This window comes from Lytechinus pictus, chromosome 13 (assembly GCF_037042905.1).
Source record: "Lytechinus pictus isolate F3 Inbred chromosome 13, Lp3.0, whole genome shotgun sequence".
Taxonomy (NCBI): Eukaryota; Metazoa; Echinodermata; class Echinoidea; order Temnopleuroida; family Toxopneustidae; genus Lytechinus; species Lytechinus pictus.
In genome coordinates, this window is record NC_087257.1 from 12,240,970 (window position 1) to 12,256,938 (window position 15,969).

The 15,969-nt window shown below is 37.6% G+C and overlaps 1 protein-coding gene across 7 annotated transcripts in view; it reads left to right on the forward strand.

Moving 5' to 3' along the window:
• Positions 1–11,674: 11,674 nt before the first annotated feature.
• Positions 11,675–15,969, forward strand: part of LOC129274010 (RNA-binding motif, single-stranded-interacting protein 1-like) — a 300,926-nt gene continuing 296,631 nt past the window's right edge. For all 7 annotated transcript variants that reach the window (XM_064108901.1, XM_064108900.1, XM_064108902.1 and 4 more), the window contains exon 1: positions 11,675–11,774. In XM_064108901.1, coding sequence (XP_063964971.1) covers positions 11,679–11,774 — 96 coding nt within the window. In that variant the 5' untranslated portion in view covers positions 11,675–11,678. The remainder of the gene's footprint in view (positions 11,775–15,969) is intronic.

A 15,969-nucleotide genomic window follows, 5' to 3' on the forward strand; every position in this document is an offset into this window, starting at 1 on the left:
ACAAGATAGCTTGTGTGAAAAACAGAAAAATCAAAGAAACAGATCAACGAAAATTCGAGAAAAATCAGACAAATAATGAGAAAGTTATGAGCATTTGAATATTGCGATCACTTTATTATGCTATGGAGATCCTCCCATTGGCAATGCGACAAAGATGTGTGATGTCGCTTGTGAACAACTCTCCCCATTACTTTAGTATATATTTCACTTAAACTGCCTCTTTTATCACATCTATCAGTAGATCATGTGTTCTTTCTATAGGAGAGCATGTAATACAGATTTTTAAATAATACATCATGGATGAAGAGTTTGTATCACCATAAGAAAAAGCAAAAAGAGACATTTTGGGGTTATTTTATAGTCGATCAAAGGCAAAGTTGTTCATATGTGACATCACACATCCTTGTCGCATTGCCAATAGGAGGATCTCTATAGCATTAGTGATTGCAATATCCAAATGCTCATAACTTTCTCATTATTTGTCTGATTTTTCTCAAACTTTCTTTGTTCTTATTCTTTGATTTTTCTGTTTCGAGACAAGCCAACTTGTTCCAAAGGTTCCATTTCTCTTTAAATTCCCGCCTCTCAAAAACTAACATCATAGCGCACTTTACTGTTTAGTTTAACCAAACACAATAAACGTCAACTCTAACACAGGTTTTTCCAAGGAACATGTAAGCTTCACTGTGAGAGCACATTTAAGTATATTTGAAAAACGCAAGTGCATCCAGTGTCCAATTTCGTTGTGTTCGTGGTCTTGAAAGGTCATAAATCAGTGTCTTTCAAAATGCCCATTATCCGGCGTTTAAATTTTCTTTCAAATTGAGTTATAAAAGATGCTTTCTTTTATGACCAAGCATGGGAGACACACTTTCTCTCTCGTTATATCTGCATTTTGTAATTAAGTTTTGCATCATGTTGCTGTTTAAATTTGAAAATCAAAATTGAACATCAATACTAGCAGGGCCCGCTGGTAGAACAGTTTTCGAAACTGAAGTGGCTACCCTGGGTAAATATACCTATATTATTATTATTATTGAACACACCCTATGTTGTATGGAAACCCTTGTACATTAAAAATTATTGTGCAGCCATAGGCCTTTGTGGCTCAGTGGTAGAGTGTCTGCCTCATAAAACCGGAGATCGTGGGTTCCATTCCTGGCTGAGTCTAACCAAAGACTGTAAAGACAAGATATTTTGTTCACTCTCACAAGGTTTTCAGTTGAGAAGGAAAATTATGTTTCAATATTGGTTCCTGCATGTGCTCAACTAACTTAACCTTTTAAAAGCTCAAGTGGCTACCAGTGATATTCTTATCATCTCAATTATCATTATTATAGTGATTTCATTGAATGAATGTGTTAGTATTTAGCTATGATTCATGATAACAAGTATTAAAACAAAACATATTTTCAAAAATGCTCTGCAAAATTTGTGTAATCTCTACAATAACTTTTACTCTCATATTAACACGAGGATATCTGGGCAAGTCCATGTCCCACTCTACAAATCAGAGAAACCAAAATGGGGGTCAATTCACTAATTACAACACCAAAAAGAACAAATCTGATAGCCTAGATCCAACATCATCACATCTTGCTCGCTATGACAGCGTTAACGATATTAGATCTGTGACGTCTGGCCCAAATGTCATATCCAATAGTCCAGCGCATGTCGTTGACGCCGGTTGTAATTCGAAGTGACGAGAGGACGACGTTGGGTGGTTTATAGTACGTTGACATGCAGAATACGGATGAGCCCAATTTGAGGTCAGGAATTATGGGGGGGGGGGAGGGTGGGGGAATTTATGACAAATATGCACTTGTGTGCACATGTTTGCGTGCATGCAGTGTACATCGTCATTGTATGTTAGATGCAATGAGAATGACTGGAGGGATTGAGAGAGGTTTACAGGTGAAAATTAGAATGATGAAGAGCATGTTGTCTGACGATTGACATCATAATGACACTGAGGTTTTAGCAAATTCAAGGTTGTAATAGCTATCTGATTACAGATCACAAATTATCACAACTTTCTCATTCATGTCTAGTGTTACTGAAAGCGTTCACCAATCAATCTCTTTCCCTGATTTTGTATTGTATATTATTGAGTTATGTGATGATTTTTTTTAAATCCCTTTTGTTTAAAGTGCTATTTTTGTGTTAACTTCATTGAAATATCCACACAGCACACTTTGAAGTCATTGGTTAACTTCCAAATTAAAAGCATGTCATTTGACGAGCTGCTGGTTGTTGAGATGTGTTGGTCTACAAGCAGCTGAACCAAGTCTGTCATTGTCTAAACACCCTCACTGCTATATCCTCTTGGTCTTCTATCATTTGGTCTAATTTGTGTTTGGTGACTTTAAAAGTCCAACCACCATTTTGTTTAATACCGACCTAGTCTAATTTTGATTCAATCTATTGACCAGCAGAGCCCCGTTGCATATAAGTTACTGTCATGGTAACTTTGCCATCCAATGGTAACTACCATGGTAATACTGATCAACAGCCAATCAAAATCAAGGATTCCATGCAAGTTACCATTGCATGGCAAAGTTGTCATTATGGTAACTTTTATCCAAGGGGTCCTGATGGTCTAATTTCCACTTTGTCTACTTAATATTTTGCACCTTGTCACATCAAAACTTTGTTCACAAGAGGTAAATCTAATCTGTATAAAGAATAATTGGTGACAGACCAAGTGGGTATTCTGCAAAGTAGACTCTTATGCTTTTCACACTACAGAAATTTTTATTAACCCCTGGAAATAGGTGGGGCTAAGGGGGGGCTTACATGTAGCCCCACCAATATCCTGGGGTTATGCTTTATAGCACACGTCGGTTTCACACTGCATTTTACCAAAGTGGGCTAGCACGGTAAATAGTACGGTACTATCTTTCCCTGCTAAAAAGCAGGGTTAGCCGGCTTAATGTGATGCTAAGAACTGCAGTGTGAAACCAAACCAGGCCAAGGAAAAGTGGGGCAAAGCATTAAGCCAATCACCAAAGTCAAAATTGCACGTCAATTATGCTCTGTGTGGCGAAATCATCAATATTCATGAGCTGTGCGATAGTCCGTGGTTTAGGTGTTAACCCTGCCTAAGGAAATAGTATGGGGTTAAGGATGGTATGGGTTAAGGAAATGCAGTGTGAAAAGCATACAAGTGGTAGTACAATATAGACCAAGTAGCATTTGCCTCGGAGGAGGGTAACGCGACATATACTCCTGTGACAATTGCAACTGCTCCTGCTACAATTGCTCAGCTGCTAACTTCTCTGAAGATTTAAGGTGAGGGTTAGGGTTGTGATAGCGTTTGGTTCAGTATGATGTGAAGATTACAGTTGTGCTTAGATTTAAAGTTTGAGGTTAGTGTTAATGTTTGGCTTAGACCCCATTCTCATTATGATCTTTTGAACTGGTTTAAAAAAAAAACACTTCACGTAAATGCTATGGGAATGCTCACAGTGGGGTCACGTTTCGCGCCTAACATGCACACACTATCGTACTTCCAGGTGAAGAGTGCTTCCTGAAGACCAGTTGTGTCCTCATCTCCACTTAAACCGGTCTACCGAGGCAAAGCGGTCTTGAAAACCTTGGGTGGATGTCCAAAGATTGCTTCCTAGATCGCTTTGAGCGTTCCCATTACAGGTCTAAATGATTTTCACTTTTTATGATTATAATAATAATAATGGTTTATTTACCCAGGGTAGCCACTTCAGTTCCGAAAACTGTTCTCCCAGCGGGCCCTACTATTATTATTACCCTGGCTAAGCTACAAGTGTAGGCTACCTATTCAGGTGCACACAGCTTTTTGAGGAATTACTTCCTGCGGGTAGCCATTTACATTGTACCTCACCTGGGTGGAGTGCAGCACACTGTGGATGAATTCCTTGCTGAAGGAAACTACGCCATGACTGGGATTCGAACCTACAACCCTCTGTTTCAAAGTCCGGAGACTAATCCACTGGGCCACGACGCTCCTTATTAACTGATTTGCAAACTGGTTTAACAAAGTACATGAGAAGAGGGTCCTAAGGGGTTGATTTTCTGCAGGCGCAATTGTCGCAGGATGGAACTCTTCGGAGAGCTACTTTCTGGGTCACAGGTGGTTCCCAGGTTTGTAGGTTGCCTGGATGTTAATAAGGAATAGTGGATAATCAGGACAACTAGAGCAGAATCTTACAAAAGCAGATGGAGGAAGCCTGTTCACTTTGCTCAGATACTCAATTTCAGCTCTGAAAAAACTGTCGACATCTGTAGTAACAAATTGTTATTGACATTTTGGTATCACTTTATGTGTTTTGTACCAGTGTAAACAGTAGTATTGTGGACATTATTAAAACTGTATTGTCAAATCTTATACATTTAAATAAAGAAAAAAAAAAACAACAAATGTGACGTGCCACCCCAAAACCAACAATAAGTCGACCCAAACGAATATTGAGATTTTTATTGAGCTTGAAAATTTATTTCCTAAGCTTTAAAATGTTATATGATATGTTAAAATGGGATGTGCATACTGTGTAATCTCAGTGAAACTTCCAAGCAGTCCGAAAAAGTAGTGTCCAAGAAACTCTTGTATCTTTTCTTTTATTCAACTTCACGACTTCAAATTTTTGCAGTATGAAGAAGAAGAATTGCTCTTTCAGATAAGCTTTTTTTAATTTTTGGTTTTTGGAGACTAAATGACTATTTTGGCTATTTACATAAAACCTTACCTGGCCACTTGTGTAGTGGGCAAACTATCTCTTACGAGGCAAGCTGGATGTAGCTATCTTTCCGAAGCGAAGCTGAGGAAAGATAACAAGTGCACCCAGCTTGCAGGGAAAGTGATAGTTTGCCTTGTCACCTGAAATCAAGAGGTGATTATATGCTTTATATTTCACATCGAGAACCACTGTAAACGAGAAACGAGAACCACTGTAAATTTGCGCGTACTTAAACTAATTCATAACACGTTATGAACCTATGATCGCTGAAAAAGATCAGCGAAACAAAAAAGGTCCATCACTGCGAGGGATAATTGATGGGGAAACTACCCTTTATCACGTGACCGACTTCTGACCAATCCTATAGCAAGATTCTTAGTATGTGGAATATAAACTGAAATATCCTTCCAAAATAAAATGAAAACAACTTTAATTTCAAGATGGAAGCTCATGAAAAAATTGATATTCACCTTCTCCTTAACAGTGCCTATAACAGGCAAGCAACATTCATGCATGATATTCCCCCGCTTATTTGACAGTGTGAGGCATTTTGTTACAGGTGAGTACAGATATCGGGCAATTTGGGCCTAACCCGATCAGACGCCTCCGCCAATTGATTAGGGCTCCCTCGCTTGTCAGCACCATGTTAACCAGGGGCTGGGAGCACAAACAGGTGTCTGAGACAGAGTGGCTGATAAAAACCTGACAGGAGTTGGCCTGGTGAATCAGACCCCTTTTGCTTTGGAGAAAAAAAAAACAACTAAAAAGTATGTTATGCTCATTCTGTGAGATTTCCTGATTATGATATAATATTACTCATTATATTATATTAGCTGGATTTATAGCGCTTTTTGCTGGTGGATACTTCCCCGACTTTAGTTCGAACTGCCGCTTCTCAGCATTGCTCGATGCATTAATCAATTCATCCTGCCAGGCAGTGGCAGATCCAGGGGCGTACATCCGGCCCATGCCCCCCCCCTTTTGAGAGCCATTATGAAAATTTTAAATATAAATATGTTGTTCTTACACAAGTGTGCCCCCCCCCCTCTTGAGAGTTTCATCATATATTTTGAATTGGAATATGTCATACACAAGTGAGGACCTTTTTCTTTTCTTTACAAATTTTCCTCAGGGAAAATGTGCCTCCCCTTTTGGAAAATCCTGGATACCCGCCTGCTGCCAGGTACCAATTCACCTTACCTGGTTGAGTACAGCATTATTGATGAATTTATTACTAAAGAAAGCAAACCATAGCAGGGATTAAAAAATCATGATCAATACACTCTCAGAATCACAAGACTGCAACATGCCAATTAAAAAAGTTGTTGAATGGAAGTTTGTCTTGTTTCTTAGCCAACATATATTCAATATCTCTCTGTTTCTTAACAAAAGATTTAAAAGCAGCAAAATTATGAACAATGCTATTAAACTTGCAAATGTAAATGTGGTATTTCAGTAATAAGAATCAAGAAAAAAACTTATCACCAAAGCCAAAGATTTATTCAAAGTTGGATACAATATGAATATCAACATTTTCACATTTAAGATAAATTACATCAAGTAGATCAAGCTTTGTTTTGTGCTTCTGGCAAGCTACATTGTTTTTAGATGAATCATTTTTTTTGCCCTTTTTGTTTAAATATTGTTATTGTGTTTGTCTTTTTAATTTTTCTGATCACTTGTAAATATTGTTATTTGTTCTTGATTGTATAATAAATACATAATATAAAAAAAAGTTGTTGAATTAAGAAGAGCCATTTGTTATTATCTGATAGAAAAGAGCTCCTGTCAATGATAGCAAATCTTTAAATTAAGAAACATAATTTTGACAGCTTTTTCCAAAGTAATGATTTTTATTGAGATACACTGGATATGAGCCTGCGCCTATGAATGATTTTAACAGAAATATGGCGCAATATAAATGCTGTGGATCATCATTATCGTCATCGAACTGATCATGCACTCAAATGGCTTCATTTTCTACTATATGTTTGAGAATGATTATGAATAACGATCATTCAAAGTGACCAATATTATGAATAGTGGTCCATATGAAAAGGACCCCTGATATAAAATCTGCCTCTGTCGGCGATGCCATTGATATATGCAATGTCAATGTATGCCTTTGTAAATAGCGGATATAAGAATATTGCCAACAGGATGGAATGTTTTTATATAGTATGCATTTATTAGAGCCAAGACATTAAAGGACAAGTCCACCCCAACAAAAAGTTGATTTGAATAAAAAGAGAAAAATCTAACAAGCATAACACTGAAAATTTCATCAAAATCGGATGTAAAATAAGAAAGTTATGACATTTTAAAGTTTTGCTTAATTTCACAAAACAATTATATGCACATCCTGGTGGGTATACAAATGAGGAGACTATGACGTCATCCACTCACTATTTCTTTTGTATTTTATTATATGAAATATGAAATATTCAAATTTTCTCCTCATTGTCAAGTGATACAACAATTAATTCTTCCCTGAAGATGTGGAATTAGCATTGTTAATACTACATGGTTCAGTCAAGTTGGTCCTTATTGTCAAATCTGTAAAAAATGAAATGTTGTATAATTCAAACAATAATAAACAAAATAAATAGTGAGTGATTGACATCATCGACTGACTCACCTAATTGTGCATATCACTGTTTTGTGAAAAAATAAGCGAAACTTTAAAATGTCATAAGTTTCTTTATATTTCACATCCGATTTTTATGAAATTTTCAGCACTATGCTAGTTTGATTTTTCTCTATTTATTCAAGTCAGCATTTTCCTGGGGTGGACTTGACCTTTAAGGCATAGTGAGGGCTAATCACATAGGCCTAAGTACAGTAGAGTACTCTAACATCTCTAGTTTTGTATGAGTTGGGGGCCATTGCAGAGAGTTGATCGATTGAATGACTCCATTTATTTCATTTGGATCAAAAGATATTTACAAAGTATATGAACATACATGATCATCACATTACATGCCAATACAAATATACATAAAGATAAGAAATGAAATGAGAGAACTTAAGGAAAGGCCTTTAAGGCTTTGTGAGTACAAGTTCCCTCAGAAATTATTGCCTTTGATACAGGCATATTTAGAATCTTCAATTTGGTTTACCCCCTTGCCTAAAAAACATATCGAAATAATCCTACATGGGTAAAGTTGCAAATTTTGAAATCAAATGCTGTTAGATTAGGTTGATTTCAACAATTGAGATTGATTGTGAAGAAGTATACACCTAGGACTTTGTGGGAGGACATTATTTTTTTTCTTCTAATTTTTAGTTTTATTTTTTATTGAAGTGCATTTTAAACAGAGCTAATATATCTGCTAAGGTTAATTGCCAATTTGTCCACTCACCAAATGGTCTACCTTCATTTGGTCTAATGCCATTCTGTCCATCAACATTTTGTCTAACAACCATGTAGTCCAATAACCATTTGGTCCAATCATCACTTCGTCTAATCACCAGTTTGTCTATTACCATTTCGTCTCATAACCAGGTGGTCTAATCCCCATTTTCTTTTCATTCATTTTTGCACAATTAACGCTTAAGTTTGATTAGACCAAATGGTATATGGACAAAATGGCTATTGGACCAACTGGTTATTAGATGGTATGGCATTAGACTAAATGAAATTAGACCATGTGGTGAGTGGACGAACTGATGGTAGACCAAATGAAAGTAGACGAGTTGGCAATCGGACGAATTGGCATTAGATGAATTGGAAATAAACCTCTGTTACAGGCCCCTGGGGAAACCCTGTCTTTAAAGGAGAATGAAACTCTTGGAGCAAGTTAGCTTTTGTGAAAGCAGAAAAATCTAAGAATAAGATCAACAACAGTTTGAGTAAAATAGGACTAGCAATAGAAGAGTTATGAGCATTTGAATGTCGAGATCACTAATGCTATGGAGATCCTCCAATTGGCAATGCGACCAAGATCTATGATGTCACAGATGAACAACTCTCCCATTTTGGACACTGAAAATATACCCCAAAACATCCCTTTTTGCTCATTCTAATCATATGACAAACGATTCATCAATGATATAATGTTGTAAAACCTCTGTACTTGTCCTCTCATAAAGAGAACACCTCACCTTGTGATAGACTCTATAAAAGTGAGAATATAAGTGAAATAAGTACTAAAGTAGTGAGGGAGTTGTACGTGTGTGACATCACAGATCTTGGTCGCATTGCCAATGGGAGGATCTACATGGCATTAGTGATCTCAATATTCAAATGCTCATAACTTTCTTATTATTCATTCAATCTTCCTCAAACTTTCAACAATATGTTTCTTTGATATTTCTCTTTGATATGGATTCAGCTGGTTTCAAGGGTTTCATTCTCCTTTAAGAGGTCTGATTATACAGACTAGTGGCTACCTTGCCAGACTACACATGACAATCCCCTTGAAGTTCAATGTATGTGTAATGTGAGTTAGAAAGCTGTGTGGATTACCAGGGGCAGGCAAGTGTGTACTCATGAACGTCTTAGCAGGATCGAACAGGTTCCCATAACCCCCACTTCTTGCACATTCCATGTATGTAGCGCATTCCGTGTACCTAACACATTCCATCATGTAACACAAATTTATACATTTCCTGCCAAATGGGATTGTAGCTTTGATAGAGTCTGTCACTTTCAGTCCTTAAAGGCGTTTATGAAGACCTTGTCCTTTTGGTGCCAGAAAGTCATTAAATGTTGAAAGATAGGATTCTTGACTTTCTGACTGTAACATGAATCAGCTGGTAAAATGAAGGCATAATGTTATTATTTATCAGTTTTGTTTGCTTGTATTTTTTGTGGGATTTATGGATTTACATTAATTGCCCCGAGCAGGCTGACAACTATTTACTAGCAAGTGACTAGTTGGTGGCTAACTTAATAAGTGAATAAAGTCACTATCTATATACTAACTAGTCACTAGCTATCTACTATCTAGTCACTATCTATCTACTAACTAGTCACTGGTTATCTATTAACTAGTCACTAGCTATCTACTAACTAGTCACTATCTATCTACTAAATAGTCACTGGTTATCTATTAACTAGTCACTAGCTATCTACTAACTCACTAGCTATCTACTAACTAGTCACTAAATAGTCACTGGTTATCTATTAACTTGTCACTATCTACTAACTGTCATTAGCTATCTACTAACTAGTCACAAATTATCTACCAACTAGTCACTAGCTATCTACCAACTAGTCACTAGTTATCAATTAACTAGTCACTAGCTATCTACTAAATAGTCACTATCCATCTACTAACTAGTTACTAGTTATCTACTAACCAGTCACTAGCTATCTAGTTAAACTGTCACTAGTTATCTACATGTACTAACTAGTCACTAAATAGTCACTAGCTATCTACCAACTAATCACTAGTTATCTACTAGCTACATGTAGGCACTAGCTAGCCATAGCTTGTTACTAGGTAGTAGATAGCTTGATCTTTCTTTCAGGGTACATGTAGGCCTAGCTAATAAGTGATCAAACAAGTATTCCCTGATCGTTTCTTTGATTAATAAAAATATAATTGTTGCAATTAATTGGAGGAGTTGTGGTCCAATGGATAAGTTGCCAGGACTTTGAACCACTGGAACTGGGTTCAAATCACTGCGGCAGCACTAATGTCCTTTGGCAAGACATTAATCTACATTTCCCATGCTTAATACCCAGGTGAAGTACATGGGTCCTGGCAGGAATTTATTCCTTGAAATTCTTGTTAACTATGAAAGGCTCTCTGGCTAAGAGCAAGGGTAACAATATGTAAAGTCCTTTGGAAGTGTAGTATGCCAGTTCGGTTTGTCTGTCCTCGGATGTTTTTTTCTTTTCGTTTTAATTCAGTCGTTTCATTGTATACACCTGCACTTTTAATTTCACTTTGTTATAATGTTAATGCATTTTGAAACATAATATTTTTTTTCTTTGTGTAATTTGTCTAATAATCGGTACTTTATTTTATATACTAATTTCATCTGTTATATTCTGTGCAGTTGATTGTGAACTCACGTAGTTAATCTTCAGACTTTATGATGAGTATCTTTTAATAAAACCAAATTGAATTTCGTAATTATTATGTGATACGTGGTATATAATAACAAAATATTACAATTATTGTGCATGATGTTATTATTGAGTAGAAGAAATAACCAGGCCTTACAGACTATTGGTTATTTCTTCTACTCAATCCTTCACCATGATGAACCTCTTCCACATCATCTCGATGTTATTATTATTATTTATGATTGAGATGTGCAAACCTGACACTTGCAAATCTGACTTGAGACTTTAAGGCCCGAATTCACAGAGGTGGTTTTTAAAACCATCGTTCGAACCCATGGTTCATGCAGATTTTCTGTACTATAAACTATGCTTATTTACCGCGTATAAATGTCCAATGCTGATGCGTGCTATTGTCACAGTGCGCCAAATTGACACCTATGGCCACGCTGTTTTATTCATGAGTCCACTATTCAAATAGTGGACTCAGGAATAAAATAGCATTGATAACCACGGCACGAAGCGTCAATTTGGTGCTCTGTGACAAAAGCGCGCATCAGCATTGGATATTTTTTAGATATATGCGGTAAATAAGCGTAATTTATACAGGAAATCTGCATAAACCATGGGTTCGACCGATATTTTTAAAAACCACCCTTGTGAATTTGGGCCTCAATCTATCAAATTAATCTCAGTGAGAACATTTTGCAACGACATCAGACACATGAATTAATAGCATGATGTGTGACGTCACCATTCAAGTAGATCTGCAACGATGTTCCCATAATTGACTTGGAATTGAATTGGAATGAAACAGGTGAATGTGCTAAGTGGGAACATTGAGAGCAACCCAAAAAAAACCCCAACTCTCAAATATCTTTTGAACATAGCAGGGTTGGAACGGGCAGTAATGATTTTGTTTGTCTGTGCTTTTATGTACACAGCATCCTATGCCCGGGCCTAAAGGGGTGTATGTACGACAGACGAGGAGCCCTGCACAAGTAGTTAGTCCAACCGGTTTCACTGCCAGATCACCACAACCTCAGGTGACTATTAATATTTTGATTCTTGTGATGTCTTGTTGTAATTGTCATGGTCATTGCTTGTGCATATATCATTGATTGTGGTGGCATCATTGCTTTCATTGTCAATGTCACCTTGATGTAGATATTACACAGTATTTGTGATTACTATTATTCTGAATGAATATATTGAAATGTTTGTTATCATATGATGAACATCAAACCGACTGTTCTATTTTATCATCATGACTATCACCTTGATCCCCACCATCATTATAATTAATTTCATCATTTTCATTAGTGTATTTATCACTATCATCATCATCATCATCATCATCATCATTGTCATTATCATCATCATCATCATCACTATCATCATCATCATCACCATCATTATCATCATTGTAATCATCATCTTTGTCATTCATCACCATCATCACCATGATCATTTCTCATTATTCTCATTATTATTGCCATCATCATCATCATCATCATCATCACCATCATCATCACCATTATCATCATTATCATCACCATCATCATCATCATCAGCATCATCATCATCATCATCATCACCATCATCATCATCATTGTCATTATCATCATCATCATCATCATCATCATCATCATCATTGTAATCATCATCTTTGTCATTCATCACCATCATCTCCATGATCATTTCTCATTATGATTGCCATCATCATCATCATCATCATCATCATCGCAGACTCAGGTTCTGTAAATCTTCTTTTCCTCCTCTTTCTCTGTTCTTCCCCCAACTCCTGTCTGTCTTTCCATCTCTACCCCTTCTCCCCTCCTCCCCTCCACCTCTTTCTCTTCTCTTCCTCCCCTACCTCCCTTCCCCCTTATCTTTCCTTCTAATTTTTCGCTTTTTATTCTTCTCCTCTACCTCATTTCTCCCATTACCTTGATGATACTAGTAATTGTATATCGGAAATCATCTTTTGTACCAGTGCAGACAGTTCCCCAAAGTCAAACAATCTTTTGATTGCTATTACCTTCAAAACATAGAAATGCAAGTTCCTCAGAGAAGTGCCTGTGTCAAAATGGAAGATTTAGTCCCACATAACATTAGATGGTTTCAGACTGCCTCAAAGCTCCTCAGTTCCAGGTATTTTCTGATCGGAAAATTTGCCCTGATCAGAAAATACCAGGTAATTTTGGCAGTGTGAAAGCAAATTACACGGAATATCCCCAAAAGAAAATACCCGCTAAATAGTAGGTACTTGTCAAAGCTAAGATAACTTTCGCAGGGATCTTTGCAAAGTCTCATGTATTTTGGCAGTGTGAAAGCAAATTACAGGAACTTTCTTAGTTGGGCGCGGGCGCCGTGGCTGGCCGCTGAGCTAGCGATTTTGAATCTCGCGCCTTGCCTGCTTATCAGACCATACTGCGCATGCTCGTAACCTTTATAGGAACTTTCCCCGAAGGGTATGCTTTGGGGTGGTGTGAATGCAGGAAAGATTATCAGGTATTTTTAGCCTGAAAAAGTTCTCGTATTTTAATAGGGATTCTTGTGATCGAGGCGGTTTGAAACCACCTATTGGCTTCCCTTGGGCAAATAACGAGCCCCAGACCAAATCAAGAACATGAACTGTTGTGCAGATCATGAAATATATTTACATCGTTTCATGTGGAAATGAAATAATTTTTTGCGACTGATCGATTAGACTGGATTACGAAATCTAGGTTACAAATTGGAGTTGACATCAGACAGGCCTGGATAGGCATTGGGGGGTGGGAACGTGGTAAGAATTAGGACAGGTTTCCTGGACTTCAAATGGTGGACATATTGGCTTGTATTTATCAATGTTTAGCAATTTAAACCATGCTTTAATTTCAGGGGTCTAAATAATGGTTAGTCAATGTGACAACTATGTCTACATCCCATATGATATCACATTCCTGATTTCATGAAAGGCATAGTACGGTATACAAATAATGCACGTAAGCGCGTGCATGCAGGGCCAAATAATGAACGATGTGCGAGAAGAGCCAATGTATATCTATTTGGCGAGTCAAGCACAGAGTTCATAATTTAGGTCCTCTATGCACAAGAATGTGTGCATTGTTTGTTTTATACACCCCCTCTCCCCCATGTTACTGAGTTGCCCCGAATGCTATATTTCGTCGGCGTTCATCCGAACCGTCGTATCAGTCATTTTTAGTAAAAAAAAAATGATTTTGAGATTTGCATAAAATGAATGTACAAGTCCTATTCTATTCATAACTGAATTTGATCTAAATTCTAGATAATTCTACGTAATTCCAGACCTCGCAGTATCCTGCACTCTGACGTCAGAGTGCAGGATAGTATATCTGGTATGATGTCAGAGTGCAGGATAGTGCATTTTGGATGCAATAGTGCAATTTGCTGAATATCATGTGATCCGATTTGGACCAATCAGATTACAGATTATTCTTGGGAGTTGTATAATAAATATGTACACAATTGAAGATAATATGAAAGAAATGTAGCAGTGTTGCAGGTCTTGGAAAGACGGCAAATGGGGCAAGTGTTAAAATTACACCCCATTCCAAAGGAGAGCGTTACATGAAAGGACTTGTACGTTTTATCCGACAAGTCCCATTTTATCCAACAGTTGCTATAGTAATGGTGCCTCTTAGCCAATCAAAACCAAGAAATTTTATCAGCTCTGACAACTTGTTTGATAAAAAAATGTTGATGAAATGCTCCCCTGATGTGCCCCTTTCTGCAATTTCTTATTGCATTGATTATTGTGTATGTTCAATCATAGAAATCAGCTCCGCAATCAATTACTCCTGAACAGAAATACTTTCATCAACTCCGTGTTTTCAGCTGAATGGCTTATTCTTACGTATATCATCTTAAATTTACTACATTATACTTTTTTAATATTGGAAAGTATAATGTACTTTTGAATTATTTCTTAACAGAAATACTTTGGTGAATTCCATACATTTCCACCTGAAAACATCTTTTATCATCTCTTTTAAAAAATATTTCTTTAACATTGAAATTATTCCTGAAAGATTGATATAATGAATTCCATATTTTTCAGCTACATCATTTTTTATTCTTGTTATCATTATATGATACACTTTTACAATTATTCCAGAACAGAAATACTTTCGTGAATTCTAAATCTTAGAATACCAACAACAATGATGTATCCCCCCATTTGGTTGTTAATCTCTCATCCTCCCCTCTCTCCCAAGCAGAAACCTCTCTTCTCTCTAAAGGTCTCAAGTTTTGCCCCACGCCACCAGAAGTTGAACAGATAGCTCTCAGCCAAGACCTCTCTACATTCTATCGCAGGATACGTCTCAAAGAGTTCTTTTTAGATGCACCCCCTTCTGATCCCGAGCCCTTCTCCAAGAAAAGCACATGGATTCCACCTAAGAATAGAGTTCCTTCCCTTGAAACTTACATCCAAGCTGTCTCATCCCAAGTTCGCTCCACAGATACCCTCGACGCCAGAGCACATGACAACCTTCCTCGAGAAGAACGCCAGGCTCTCTCATCACTCAAAAACAGGTCCGACATCATCATCAAGCCTGCAGACAAAGGATCAGCCGTCGTTGTTATGGACCGCCAGCAGTACATCGATGAAGCCATGAAACATCTCAATAATCGATCTCACTATGCACTCCTCGATTCTGACCCTACTTGTAATTTCTCCCTACAGATCCAATCGACACTGAATGACATGAAAGAACACGAGCATCTCTCTGAGAAGGCCCACAAATTTCTCTCCCCTACTAATGCTAAACCTGCCCGCTTCTATCTCCTCCCGAAGATCCACAAACCTGGCAACCCCGGTCGACCCATCCTCTCAGGAAATGGTTCCTCAACAGAGAACATCTCCCTTTTTGTTGATTACCACATTAAGCCCCTTGTCTCACGTGCACCCTCTTACATCCACGACACTCCAGACTTTCTCAGGAAACTAAATGACATCAAGGACCAGATACCCGAGACTGCGATCATCGGCACTTTCGATGTTTCTTCACTGTACACCAGCATTCCCCACGACGAAGGTATCCAAGCATCATGTGAAGCCTTGGCCGCCAGTGGCCATTCCAGTCCCCCCATATCCGATATCAAATCTCTGATGTCTCATGTACTAACAAAAAACAACTTCACATTCATGGGCAAGCACTACCTACAGATATTCGGTACAGCAATGGGCACCCGGATGGCTCCTTCATTCGC